This window comes from Thalassophryne amazonica, chromosome 13 (genome assembly GCF_902500255.1).
Source record: "Thalassophryne amazonica chromosome 13, fThaAma1.1, whole genome shotgun sequence".
Lineage (NCBI taxonomy): Eukaryota > Metazoa > Chordata > Actinopteri > Batrachoidiformes > Batrachoididae > Thalassophryne > Thalassophryne amazonica.
Window position 1 is genome coordinate 71,495,743 of NC_047115.1, and position 15,065 is coordinate 71,510,807.

A 15,065-nucleotide genomic window follows, 5' to 3' on the forward strand; every position below is an offset into this window, starting at 1 on the left:
GGCTTCCTTCTGGCCACTATACCATACAGGCCTGATTGGTGGATTGCTGCAGAGATGGTTGTCCTTCTGAAAGGTTCTCCTCTCTTCACAGAGGAATGCTGGAGCTCTGACAGAGTGGCCATCTGGTTCTTGGTCACCTCCCTGACTAAGGCCTTTCTCCCCCGATTGCTCAGTTTAGACAGGCGACCAGCTCAAGGAAGAGTCCTGGTGGATCCAAACCTCTTCCATTTAAAGGATGATGGAGGCCACTGTGCTCATTGGGCCCTTCAAAGCAGCAGAAAGGTTTCTGTACGCTTCCCTTCTGTGCCTCCAAATCTGAAGACTTGAAGCTGTAATTGCTGCCAAAGGTGCATCAAAAAAGTATTGTGCAAAAGGTGTGAGTGTACATGTGATTTCTTAGTTTTTTAATTTTTTTATAAATTATAGGGTGTCATTATATGTCCTTTTAGGGGGTAATGAATTTACTCCGTTTTAAAATAAGGCTGTAACATAAAATGTGGAAAAAGTAAAGTGCTGTGAACTTGATGACGTTATTTCCTGCCACGTAACAGCGTGTGCGCAGCAGCCTGCTGGTGGTTTGGCGAGTGGCGACGTGTATGGTTTGTGGAAGTATTCAGCTGTCTTACGCGTGCTGGGGAGAAGTCTCCATAAAATCAACAATAGCCTTAAAAGAACTCAAACATGGGAGGATCTCAGAGTGTGGAAATACCCGGGGGAGGCTCCGAGGGTTACCAGATTTTTGCAGATTTATTCAAAATATTAAAACAAACAAACAAAAAACAAAACAGCCTTTACCATGAAGCTCAAAATTGAGCTCAGGTACATCCTGATTCCACTGATCATCCTTGAGATGTTTCTACAGCTTAACTGGAGTCAACCTGGTGTAAGTTCAGTTGCTTAGACATGATTTGGAAAGGCACACATCTGTCTACATATAAGGTCCCACAGTTGGCAGTGCATGTCAGAGCACAAACCAAGCATGAAAGGAACTGTCTGTCAACCTCCAAGACAGGGTTGTCTCGAGACACAAATCTGGGGAAGGGTACAGAAACATTTCTGCTGCTTTGAAGGTCCCAGTGAGCACAGTGGCCTCCAACATCCGTAAATGGAAGACATTCTAATCCACCAGGACTCTTCCTAGAGTTGGCTGCCTGTCTAAACTGAGCGATCGGGGGAGAAGGACCTTGGTCAGGGAGGTGACCAAGAACCTGATGATCACTCTGTCAGAGCTCCAGCATTCCTCTGTGGAGAGAGGAGAACCTTCCAGAAGGACAACTATCTCTGCAGCTATCCACCAATGAGGCCTATAACACGTCAGTATTTTTCACAGCAATTGATGCACATCGTCTTCTTTGCTTTTCATTGGACATATTTAAGTTTTATTGTCCTCTCTCACTTTAATAGACCTGTCTTTTCGCTAGTCACACATTGACAGAAAAGTCATCTTGCTCATGGAAGATGCACAACAGGCCAATCATCTTCCATTATATGGAGATAGGGTTGATCTGTTCAACTTTTTTGCAACCTTGACACAAACTCATCAAAGCAAAAACAGTGTTGTGAAAAGTGTGATGACACGGACCCACAACAGGGGGCGTAAATGAGCGGTCAATGGGAATGCAAGAATAACAATTTAATGTTGTGAAATGTGCACAACGAATACAGATACAATCAATATTACAGTCAATCTCAAGTTGGTGTGGTGTGGGCAGGCTCGAGGATAGGAGACACCTGTCCAGAGAGGAGTCGGAACCCACACGATTTCCACCGCCAACGGATCTGGAACACCCCGGAGCCGCCAATCCTGAGTCCCCAGGTGGCCACCGTCTCCAGCTGTCAGATCGGGTACTGCTGGCAGGAAACAGAAACAGTTAGGAGTGAGTGTGAGTGAACACACCCAGCAAACAGTCTGCAACTGACTCCTTTTTGGGAAGAGAAGAACGCCTCCACCTCCTACTTTCACAAGTCCTTTGAGTTACCGTGCAGACCAAGTATACACTAGTTGAGTGCTGGAGTGCAGAGCGTAAACGCCGGCTCCAACCAACTCCCTCAGACTCAGACACAAGTGGCATAAACTGCATACTCAAAAAGTCACTGATTATCAGCTACCAGCTCAGAAGTAAAGAACGTCACAACACAAGCTTAGCTGCGAAGACGGCTGAGAGTCTACCTGTACGGGTCGACGATTTCTCGGTGTGGGTGTGGTGTCTTCTCCAGGCTTTTATGGGTGCGTCATGATGAGTGGATGAGTGACAGCTGTCAATCCGAGTTCCGGATGATCAGCCTCTGATTCTGACTTAGTGCATCACTCAGGCCTTTATTGTGGCTTTGACAGATGCTGACAGGCATTCAGTGATTGTTGGATAAATCAAGAAACTCAAGAACTTATTGCCGTCTGCAGTCATGTCATTTAAGCCTTTATGATCTGAGGCTGTTGAGTGCAGTTTTTACTTTGATGACATCTACATGGGTATAGGGCACAATTTTCACAACCTTGACTTCTGTCCCCAATCGCTTGACTCAATTTGTTACTACTTTAGATTTCCTTATCATATTATATTATTATATATGATATATATATTATCATGATCTTCTTTACACTCTGATGACAATTTCACATCACCTTGTTGTCAAAACACAACACACAATGTTTCAGGTTTGCACACACTTCTCACATAAAATCTCAAAGCATCAATCCACAACACACAAATATTCAAATCTCGAAACGTTCGGGTCTGGCGAGCAATTTGCAATCAAGGACTGCAGCATAAAAGGAGGTTTGACCCTCTGTTTGATGAGCAATGGAGAACAGAGACAACAGTCAGAGAAGGAGAGGGGTACAAATGAGAGGAGGAGGAGGACGAGGAGGAATAGGAAGAGGAGGAAGAAGAGGAGGAAGAAGAGGAGGAAGAGGAGAAGGAGGACAACAAGGAGAAGCAAGAGAAAGAAGAAGGAGAATCCGAATCTCCAATGAGATTCGTGCTACTGTACTGGACCATGTGCTCAACCATGGGTTGAGTATGAGGGAGGCTGGCCAGAGGGTCCAGCCAAACCTCAGCCGCTTCAGTGTCGACTGTCATTCGGATGTTCAGGATGGAGAACAGGTACGAAATCTATTTTCCGTGTGTATTCTAATACTGCATTCAGTAGACTACAGCACTGTTTCCTAAACAGTGTTTGGGACGTATCTGTGGGTCGCAGTCACATTATTTTGGGTCCCTTTATTGTTTGTTTCTTTTATTTTGTTATTAATTACTTGTATTATTATTGTTTCAAAACATTTAAGTAAAGAAAAATGATTCCAAGAAAGCAAATATTTCCATGAATTACTGTGAAAAGCAAATGTCATTTTTGTTCCCCAGGTACTGTAATTTCATGAAAAAATAAAAGAAAAATCCAAGAAATTCCATGAAATACAGAATTAGAAAACAAATGTGTACAGTAAAAAGTAGTGAAAAAAGCAACTCTACAAGCTCACAACCCAGCGCAAAGTGATGCGTTGTGAGTTTGTAGATCTGCTGTTCACTTGTTTGGGTCTTGGACTAGTGTCTACAGTAATCTCTCTTTTGGGTCACTAGCTGAAAAGTTTGGGAACCAGTGGACTACAATGTGCTCACAGTATTTATATTTTTCAGGGTTGCCAGAGAACCTCATTGTGGAGGAAGAGCTTCAATGTCACACAGCAACAAGAGACAGCCATTGTAGACATGGTCCGTGAAAACAATAGCCTCACACTAAAACAGATACAAACAAGGGTCCTGGCTGACAATACCATCTTCAAGGACCTCCACACAATCAGCATCTCGACAATACATCGCATTCTTCACAGCAAGAAGGTCATGGGGTTGATTCCCACCTGTGGCCTTTCTGTGTGGAGTTTGCATGTTCTCCCTGGGTTTCCTCCAGGTGCTCCGGCTTCCTCACACATTTAAAGACATGCAGGTTAGGTGAAATGGAAACTTTATACAGTAGTGTTCAGAATAATAGTAGTGCTATGTGACTAAAAAGATTAATCCAGGTTTTGAGTATATTTCTTATTGTTACATGGGAAACAAGGTACCAGTAGATTCAGTAGATTCTCACAAATCCAACAAGATCAAGCATTCATGATATGCACACTCTTAAGGCTATGAAATTGGGCTATTTGTAGTGCGATGGCCTCGATTAGACCTGATTAAATAAAATATATTAATCCTCTTTCAACCACAAATCCCACTGGATGCAGAGACTGCATTTCCACCTCAGTGGAGAAATTCCTAAGTCATGTGGAGATCTTCAGATATGTTTTGGAGACATCACCCCATGGTCTAACACTGCCTTCCAGAGGAAAAACAAGGTTGTAATTCGTGAACTACATGACATGATAATGGCTTAACGTCAGAATCTGAGCTTCTCCGGGACAGGAGAACCCAAAACTTTTATGATCAAGATAAGACAGGACCTCTCCTCATTCAGGGGGGGATCCTTCCTCCATGATAACACGTGACCATAAATCGTTGATTCTTCACAACTAACTTTTATCTTGAGTAAAGCAAAGAGAAGACCTTTGGTTTGAAATAAGAACTGACATCAGTATGTCTCTCATTTATATCTAAAGACATAATGTTGTTGCATTTATTATTCAAACGAAATGCTTTGCATGTAGTCACTCCAGTTATTGATGTGCTCATGTTAACTGATGTGTGTGTGTGTGTGTGTGTTTGTGTGTGTGTGTGTGTGTGTGTGTGTGAGAGAGACCTTTCTGCAGTATCTAAAATGCTGATGTTGAAGTACGAGGTCTATCAGAAAAGTATCCTACGTTTTTATTTTTTTCAAAAACTATATGGATTTGAAACGCGTGCGATTACATCAGCTAACCTTGAACCCTCGTGCGCATGCGTGAGTTTTTTCACGCCTGTCGGTTACGTCATTCACCTGTGGGCAGGCTTTGAGTGAGGAGTGGTCCACCCCTCCCGTCGGATTTCCTTTGTCTGAAAACTTGCTGAGAGACTGGCGCTTTGCTTTATCAAAATTTTTTCAGAACCTGTGAGGCACATCGAAGAGGACACCATTCAAGAAATTCAGCTGGTTTTCTGTGAAAACTTTAACGGCTGATGAGAGATTATGGAGTGTTACTGTCGTTTTAAGGACTTCCCACGGAGCGCTCCGAGGCGCCGTCGTCAGCCTGTTTCGAGCTGAAAACCTCCAAATTTAAGCCTCTGTTGACCCAGGACGTTGTGAGAGAACAGAGAACTTTCAGAAGAGGTCAGGATCAACAGTTTATCCGGACATTCCACTGTTTAAAGGAGATTTTGTAATGAAAGACGTGCGGACGGATTGGCGCGTCAGCAGGCAGCCTGTGCGGCACGCCACCACAGGAAAAACGCCTCCGTTGGAAGCCTTAAGGACAAGTTGGAACATGTCCAGCTGTTAAACAATTTTTCAGATACTCACTCAACTGAAAGCCATTAAAAGCCACCTGGTTTTTACAAACGGTTATCAACACAGAGGTGTTTTTCCTGTGGCGGCTGAATTTCTCGAATGGTGTCCACTTCGATGTGCCTCACAGGTTCTGAAAAAAATTTGATCAAGCAAAGCACCAGTCTCTCGGGAAGTTCCCAGACAAAAGTCCATTGCTCGCAGAAGATCATTCACTACTTTAGTGAGCGCTGTCTCTGTGGAGTGATATTTCCTAAAAGCAGACTGCAGTGGCTCAAAAAGATCATTCTCAGTAAGGTGGTCTACAAGCTGCTGTGAAACCACCTTTTCTAAAATTTTGGAACAGAATGATAGATTTGATATCGTCCTGTAATTTTTCAATACACTCGGGTCAAGATTAGATTTCTTAAGTAATGGTCTAATCACTGCTGATTTAAAACATTTTGGAACAGATTAATAATAACATGAAGTGTCTGAGATTACACACACCCTCAATGGGCGGAGTTTGGTGATGTAAGTCCCCCTTTAAAAGTTAGAACAGAGTCTTCTCTGCCTCTCTGCTCTGCTCTCTTCTCTGCTTTCCCTCTGTTCCCGCTCTCTCCTCCTCTTCTCTCTTCTTTGCAAACGCTTAATTCTATTTTGGGCCAAGAGCCATTGCTAAGCTAAGCTACCACATGGCATTCATTCATTCATTCTTTACCTTTGGGACAAACTCAAAGTTTAACCTGACGCTTTTAAACCCCAGCTCTTCACATCATCTTTGCCAGAAACTCAGTGAACCTCACATGATTGCACATCGACAGCTTGCAGGTGGCCACCGGGCTCCCGGAATCTCGTCCCCCACTCCTCGTTCTGGTTTCAACTCCGGTCAGACTGTGGTTCCCTGGTTCCACCACTGTGTGGGCACTGCCTCCACTCTCCAGGCCGCTGACACACCCAAACCCCTCCACGCGCTGCACATTTATTTGTCAATAAATCAATTTTCTGGTTCCATCAACTGTTGTTTCTGCTTCCAGCATTTGGGTTCTCCATTCCACTCTGGTCCTAACCATAACATCTGTAGCACCTCCATGTTTTCACAAGTGGTTGAATGATATGGTGTCTTGTTTGTACCTTGAAGAAATACGCTATAAACATTCAGACAATCACAACACGTTTGAAAAGATCTGGAGGCCTTTTATGGACCACACAAAAAGGAGGACTCAGCCTAATGCCTTGCAACAGTGAAGTGTAAATTATTATTACTACGTATTTGTTGTGGAGGCGCTGATGTTTCATATATCCATGTTAAACTTGGCAGTGTTTGTTTTGGTGTCTGGGGGAGTGGGGGTTGTGTGTGTGTAAGTGTGCCTTTTTGTTCTTTATATAAAATGAAAATAAATAATAATAATTTAGAATAATAATTAAAAATGATTTTAAAAAGGCAGAGACTCTTTAGCAGGACAAGAACAACAACACAGTGACATAAAAACTCCACCTCCCCAGCAGCAAGCACTATGCACTTTATTAAATGGTACACGCTCACCTATTAGACTGGGCACAATCTGTGAAAATGGACATATTTAAGGTACTGAGAGCAAATAATGTCAATTTGTATCTGAGACCGTGTATTTTCATATAGTGCAGAATCAGAATAAAGTGTATGCTGGTTGCAGTTTTGTTTAAAGGGTTTGAAACAATGCATAAAAACATGAGCCTTCAGTGAATTTTGCACAAAATTTGACCTGAAGTTTGATGACAACCACTTTGCAAAATTCATTTATGTTCCAATGAGCAGTCCACAAATGCTCAAAATCATGATAATTTAACAAAATGGTACTTCGACATTTGCTTTAATAACAGTTTGTCAAGGTCAAGGACATCAGTGCGCAAAATTTCACCATGAGTCCTTTGGCATACACATCATTCATGGCCATCATCGTCTGTGCTGATGTTCCGACAGTCTTCTCCTTGTCTCCTGCTCTTGCATCCCTCTATGCAAGGTCATTGTAGTTTCCTACAGCCACAACGTTTGCTAAGACAACCCTGTGTGCATCCACATGAAATTATCTCACTACAGCTGGAAGGGATTGCTGGTAAAGAAACAAGCTGTGGTCATCCAGATTTATCCAAACATTTCTGTCACTGGAGGTAGGTTGGGACAAGCAATGTGTGCCTGGTTCCAGACGCTTGATAATGGGAACGCCTGATATGATACGTGGCAGCATCCGAAGTTGGTGGCAGATTTTCTTGCAATTTTCCTGGACAAAAGAGTTTCACTCGTGCTTTGTCGCATGTATACTCATCAATCATGCTGTACATTTTACAGATGAATCACTCTGTTGCTGTGACCATGTCTTCAGTGATAATTCCTTTATGGAGTTCAACTAGATCCTTGTGATGTTCATGCAGTCATGGTAGGAGTATCTGACACAGAGCTTGGAAGGTAAGCTTATTTATCCGGAAGAGAGATGCATATCCCTTTCCTGCCATCACGCATTGTGCAGCACTGAGTCCCAAAACATCACATCCAATCCACAGCTCCGAGAAACCAGAATCACTCATGTGTCGCCTTGTGATACCCACGAAATTCATGGCGATATGCAGGCCTCCAAGGCAGGGTATGAGGACGCCCCTGTATTCTTCAACTGACCACTTCAGCTCCATCAACTCTGGATAGAGGGCTTCATCAACGGTAAGTACGACATGTTGCTGTCCCACTTCCCGGGCCACACAGAGAAGCTTTGTCACTACTGTGTTTAGTGTATCTAGTTCGGAGGTAGGTGCAGATACCCAGCTGTAGTACTCTAAGGATTTATTTTGCTGGATGTTTGGTTATAGAGGTTCCAGGAAGACATTGGCATATTGGTTTGCCAGGAGAGGATGAATGCCATATCAGTGGCATGTGCTTTCTGTGTGGGTGAACATTCCTGTTCTGACTTTGGGAACCACCATGGTGCAGATAGTCGTTGACACCCCGATTTGGCACTGGAGGTATGTCATTCATACTATGTGGGATAATCAGTGGTCCTGCCTTGCTGCTGTCTATCCCACTAAGTAGATTACCTACAGGTGGGCCATGCTGCCATGTTGCTATTTGGGTCACATGGATGGTGTCCTTTGCATCAAGGGTGTTCTCACTGATATCAACATTATTAGCGGAAAAAATGTACAAAACATCCCTTGACTGTTTGGAGGAGCAACTGTTCCACTGTCATTCATCGTCTGGAGAGTCTTTTTTGTGAGCTCTGTGTCAAGTTTTATGACCTCACGCTAACTCATAATGTGCCCTGCTTGGTGAAACATGTTCACGAGTTATTTGGATCGAGAAGCCTGGTAAAGGGTGTTGGCCAGTCCTATGTATTTTGGGGTGAGATACTTGTCTCCCTGGACTGCATACATGAGATCTTGAGCAATGCTGATTATTCTAAGGTGCCTCTTTGCATCCTTTTTGTCATCATCCACTGTCTCTGCCTCCAGCAAAGACTGGCCTCCCAATACCATGTTCAGGAACATATAGAGGCTGTCTGGTATAGCTTTAATGGCTGCGTCCTCACATACGTCGATTCCATCAAGCTTTGGATGTGACAACATATCCCTGTGAATTTGCAATGCAACATGTACCATGGATAAGAATGTGTGCTGGGCCTGATGCTTAAATGAAGAGATAATGGGTTTCTGCATCATTGTTGCTTTCCTTAGGGCCCCTTCACACATAGTATGAATAAGTACAACTCAGGACGACAGCTCATATGACCGAACCACGAAAACATTGCAGCAATGGGCATAAGTGCACGATCCCGGTACGACATTTCATGCACACAACGGTGTCTTTCGAACAGGAACACAGCGTGAGCAGCTGCACCACATCACGCTGCTGATGTGGAGAACAATAAAATAAAAACCAGCTGTATAATTAGTGAATATCACTGGGTTGATATAACCCCAATTCCAATGAAGTTGGGATGTTGTGTAAAATGTAAATAAAAACAGAATACAATGATTTGCAAATCCTCCTCAACCTATATTCAATTGAATACACCACAAAGACAAGATATTTAATGTTAAAACTGATAAACGTTATTGTTTTTGTGCAAATATAATGCTCATTTTGAAATGGATGCCTGCAACACATTTCAAAAAAGCTGGGACAGTGGTATGTTTACCACTGTTACATCACCTTTCCTTCTAATAACCACCATCTCTGGCCTGTAATCAGTGCGGAAAAAATGCCTGAAATCAACAAAGACATGGACGAGGTGCACTGTGTGCGGCCGCTGCAGCTTGGCACAAAGGTGAAAGATGTTTTAAATATTTCCATGTCAGGACAGCAGGCAGAGACACACGCCTCACATAGGAATGTTAAGTTCACGTCCTTCCAAACACGGAATGTGTCCTCCAGCTGGGACGTCCAGGAGCAGAGATCTTTGCAGCCGCAGCTGTCAGCAGACATGCCCCCTGTCAGTGCCCAGACCAATGTGTCACTCTCTGTGTTATGTGGTCATTCATTTTCGTTATTTATGTAATTGCATACGTAGGTATTGTCGTAATCATTTATATAACTGTTCTGGCGATGGTTTCTTTGTTTCTAACGTGTGCACTGAGCTGTCATCCAGCTGTCAGCTGATCAGCTGACAGGCTCCATGCTGTTTGTGATCAGACCTCACTGTCCGGCCCCCATGTGATCAGATCTGTACATACATATATCCATCTTATGCAAGGGGGACACACACACGGACACGGGCGAGACACCTGCACCACATGTGTGGCTTTTTGCAACTCCTCAGTCGTGGGGGCATGTAGACAGATTTCACATCCATCTCGACAGTGATCGTCTGCTGACTGTTTTTGTGATGATAGTACGAATGGCCGCACATTTTCTATACATTTTCTAAGTGCCAAACGAGCGGTGTTAGATCGTATGTGTCACCTGGAATTTGGTCGACACCTGCTGGGAGAGGGTTCGATGGTCTGCCACAGTGCACTGTCTTTCAGCCGCCAGTGTGCGCAAATAGTTGTAGCAACAGGTGTACGTGTCACTGGAAGCAGCTACAATTGTACACGTTTTGCATACGTGGACATTTTTAAGTCAAGACTTAAAACCCATTTTTATTCTCTCTCTTATGAATTTTTAGCTTTTTTTATCTGTTTTATTCTTGTACTTCTGTTTTTAATTATGTATTTGAATTATTTTTTCATTTTTAATTATTTGATTTTATATTGAATTGTTCTGTGTGAGGCGCCTTGAGACAGCTTTTTTGTGATTTGGCGCATTATAAGATGAATAAATTGAATTGAAATTGATTCCTGCTTCATGCGCACTTCATGCGCAATTCGATCAAATTCACACTATGTGTGAAGGGGCCCTTAATGAAGCCTAGACAAAGCAACCGAATGGATTTCATCGACAACACATTTGAGGTTGGAGTTGATGTTGTGTTCATGTGAGTCAAAGTTCTCACTTTAAGGTTCCAAAATTTGATCTGCGCATGTTTACTGAAAGATGTAATGCTGGGATTTTGAAATGCATCATGCTTCAAGTGTGCTTTTGAAGTTTATTTCCAGGTGTGTAAATGGGCACTAAATCTTTATGATTTTTTTCAGTTGGGAAGACGTGTGTGTGTGTGACACTGGAACCTTTCACACACTTTCACTGTAGTGGTTTTTCCTGACTGATAACAAAAGCATCTATTTATGGCTTCATAAAAGACGTAAGTCAGGTGAACATTTTTTGTGTTTATTATTAACTGCAACATAACCAAATAATACAACAATAACACTCCTTACTTTACATACACATACTTTTTTTTCACAAAACAGTTTTGGTGATAAATCAAAAACAGTGAATTGTTGATTGCCACGGACATAGTCACAATATACATTTAGCTTCATGACCTTACACTGGAGGTGAACTCGAGAAAGAACAAAAGCTGAACTGTGTGGGAAGATCTTGTGGTGAAACACAAAATTAGTCTTAAACATTTTGAGGGACAAGTAAAAACTATACAGTATATTTTTTAGAAGAATGTCAGATTTTTCCCTTTTGCGCTTTCCTGTCCCACACGAGTACAACAGTTAAAGATGTCCCCTTTAATTCCTGGGTAAGAACAGGAGCTTCAAAGTCACACATTAATAACTGGAGGCTTTTGTAGAAGCGGCACAGGCACTTAAATGACTGACACTGACATACAACCATACAACAGTCATGCAGCGATACAACTTGGCCAACGTGACTGTGAGGTTTAATGAAGATACTGACGAGCTGAATGAAGTGTGGCCTCTGTCCATCCAGCCATTGTGCAGCAAAAACAACCCATATGACGTGGAAAACCCGTGCAACAGAAATCAAAGGGAACCATCTTTAGCATCACATCGTATATGTACAGTCTTACAGAAATATACACATCTACTAATTAGTCATCTTTTCTACAGAGTTGTTTTGGCTTTAGTTATCAAGCTTGTCCACAGCTTTTGGGGGTGAAGGCAAAGCCATCCAGTTTGCATAAACACTATCATTGGCATATCTTGTAAAGACTGGATTAGTGGCATCGTGTCTGTGGAGCGGTACCGGGCTCTTCTCGGGCCAGTTCGGGTATGACATGCCTAAAAATGAGAACATATCATTTTTCTGCACTCAGTCAAACATAAACAGCGGGCAGACAGTAAGGCTCTCAAATCAAACTCAGCAGCGATTGTCCCTGAAGCAACTGCTGTTTAGCGTCCGGTCACACGGCACATGACCATATCTGAATGAAGGGGATCGGGAGGTCTGGGTGGCTTTGCTTGAGCTGCTGCCCCTGCGACCCGACTCCGGATAAAGCGGAAGAAAATGGAAGGATGGAAAAAAAGTCACAAAGTCACAAATCGTCGAGAAAAGATGCAGAAATGATCCTGCACTTCTCCCATCACCAAAAAACCTGTGAATCATAAAGGTGAACGGCTGTGTGCGCACATTCCAGCCATTTGTAGCTGCGTGTGCGCATGGCCGTTCCAGCCACAAACAGCTGGAACGTGCGTAAATTGTTAAAGTAGTTGATAAAATGTTCCAGCTGCTATTGTTTCTGTATGACAACGTTGCTTTTCGTCCCACACATGGACGAGTCACATTCAGCTCATCGGATCTTTAGTTATTTATCCGTTCAGATATCATCAACGTTTGTGCAAGACGTCGGACTTGGGAGGTCGTACGTAGTTGGACGACAGTCAAACGGAACGCTGACAACACAGAAACGACACAAACGATGAGGAACCGTCAACACAGAAAGCAAAACAGAATATGGATGAAGTTGTCATCAGGATTCGTTTACATTTTTCAACAGTTTGAAAATTCTGACAAAGCGCCAGCTACAGAAACGAAGCTGGACAATAGTTAAACAATGTCTCCGAAAGTCAACGTAAGTCCAGATTTCTTGTTTCATTTTGGCTTCGGTGTCCTTCGTTAATGCCGTGTGACCGGGGCTTAAGACTCTCAGAAATGAAGCCTAACTCGATTACTCTTTGTTCTGTATTAAAGCTATATAGTAATTCCACTCATGGGTCAGTAGCAGATCCAATGTGTTCTTATGACTTAAATCGATGTCACTCAAGAGTTGCGTTCAAAAGCCTTACTGCTTCTCAGTTCAGCATTGTGGAAACATGATAGAATACAAGTTAATCGGCATTAGAGAGTCAGTAAATTTAAGACACGCGGGAATTCAAACCACACTGAGTGACTGATTCAGCGAAGCGCTGTTTCAAATGTTGCACACTGTTTCTTCAAATGCAAAAATGTACACAATGTGCACTGATGGTGGAATGAAAAATGATTGACATACAAATAAAATGCTGATGGAACACAGGTATGAGTAATAAATAAGAATATGGTATATATTGAATATTTACAAATGTAGCATTTTTGGTCAGCATTCACCTACATCAGACGCAGGTCTAAATAAAACAAAAAGACACAAGATCTTATTCACTGAGCCTCTCATTTACGATGAAATGGGAGATATGTCAGCATTAATCAGAAGGCATGCCTATAGGTCACAGTCACACACACACTTGACTACGAAAAGCCAATCACAACTTGCCAAAAAAGAGCGCTTGTGTGTCCTGTTTCTAAAATCTAGTAAATGCATTGGAAATTCTACCATAGAGCTTGTTTTCAATCCATGTAGAGGGGAGGGTTCGAGGGAGAGGGGTGTTATTACAGTCCACTAGTGGTGTATCTTCTTCGGAGAGGGCGTCGTCGTACAGCAGGGCGTCAGCTGGTGTGGATGCCGCCAGGTCGAGGTAATCCTGAAAAGAATCACATGACCAGGTGATTAGGTTCTTCACGGAGGAGAAAACCTTAAATGTGCTCACGTTAAAGTTCAGGCACCTGCAGTGATGTCTGAGCAACATTTTGAGGTTGTGTGTGCAAAAATATTTTTATCATGATGAAGATCCACAGAATCTCTTGAGATGAGTGATGGACTAGCTTGCAGTCTTTTGGGATGTCCTTAAAAATACTATATGTGGCTCACTTTGAGAGCGGGAGTGTAATCAGAACACAGATTATACTGCAATATTTTAGAACCAACAGTAAGAAGAATTAGTACATAGAGAATGAACCCGTTCTGTATTTAACATATTCATACAAATTTATTTTTTGTGATTTAGATTATACCATAATATATGGTTCTGTGTGGCCTTGACATTTGATCATAATTAAACCACTTTGCCCTTGAATATCCCACAAACGTTTCCACAATGTTTAATCCATATTGGCTTCAAAGTGTTTGAGTTAAATGATAACCTTGAGTATGACCTTTCAGAATCACCCGAGAGAAGATGATGTGTAACTTCATATTAGTGTTTCATAGTAACTGCAAGAGGATCTTTAACCACTGACTCAAAATATCCATTCTAAATATGCCCAATGTCTTTGCATTGAGCCTAAATTTAGAACTCTGCCTGTGTTCCTGACTGTTAACTGACTCTTTTCAAAATGAAATCACTTTGTCCATGTCTGATCTTCAAATGGGTCCAAATGGAATCAAAGCTCTTGGAGTTACTTTCCTCACAGTCAGAGGGGAGGACAGGCAAGTAGGACTCAAAGCAATACTCCTGTATATGCTGCTGCTTTCTGCGGGTATAATTACAGTATCCACAATGACTGGGAACATTGACATGTCATCGTAATGTTGTTTGGGTAAGACCTTGTGTGTATGTGTGTGTTATAATCTCGTTTCCATCCTGTGACATGCGTGCAACTCTGAAGAGCCAACCAGCAGAAACAGATGTCCATCTTAAATGATACCATGCTGACTTAGACCGATCTTGGTCAAGGATAATTTATTTTTTATTCATGTATTTATTTATTTTGAAGCTCCCTCAACAGCAGTGGGAGATAGTCATCCTTGCTAAGAGATAAGCTGTTCCAAGTGCCCACTCATTTGAGCCAACTCTAGTTCGAACCTCAGCACCACATCGGTCACCACAGTTTGTGCTCTTCTGTGTTTTGGTCGAGACAAGAATCTAAACATTTGTGTAAACCAATGGTTTAAGTGCTTTTTTTGGTGAGGAAAAATTTACTGACCTTGACTTAAGATATGTATTGGTTTTGTAGCCTCTACTGGTGGTTGGCTCTCACTGTGGTATTGTATCACTTCCTGTTCCGGAGCACAGCGGTGTTTTGCTGTATC

The 15,065-nt window shown here is 42.4% G+C and overlaps 1 protein-coding gene across 1 annotated transcript in view; it reads right to left on the reverse strand.

The window, feature by feature from the left end:
- Positions 1-11,115: 11,115 nt before the first annotated feature.
- Positions 11,116-15,065, reverse strand: part of ret (ret proto-oncogene receptor tyrosine kinase) — an 86,121-nt gene continuing 82,171 nt past the window's right edge. The window contains exons 19-20 of the mRNA XM_034184549.1: positions 13,530-13,677; positions 11,116-12,000 (exon numbers count right to left, since the gene is read on the reverse strand). Of these exons, the coding sequence (XP_034040440.1) occupies positions 11,843-12,000; positions 13,530-13,677 (306 nt within the window). The 3' untranslated portion in view covers positions 11,116-11,842. The remainder of the gene's footprint in view (positions 12,001-13,529; positions 13,678-15,065) is intronic.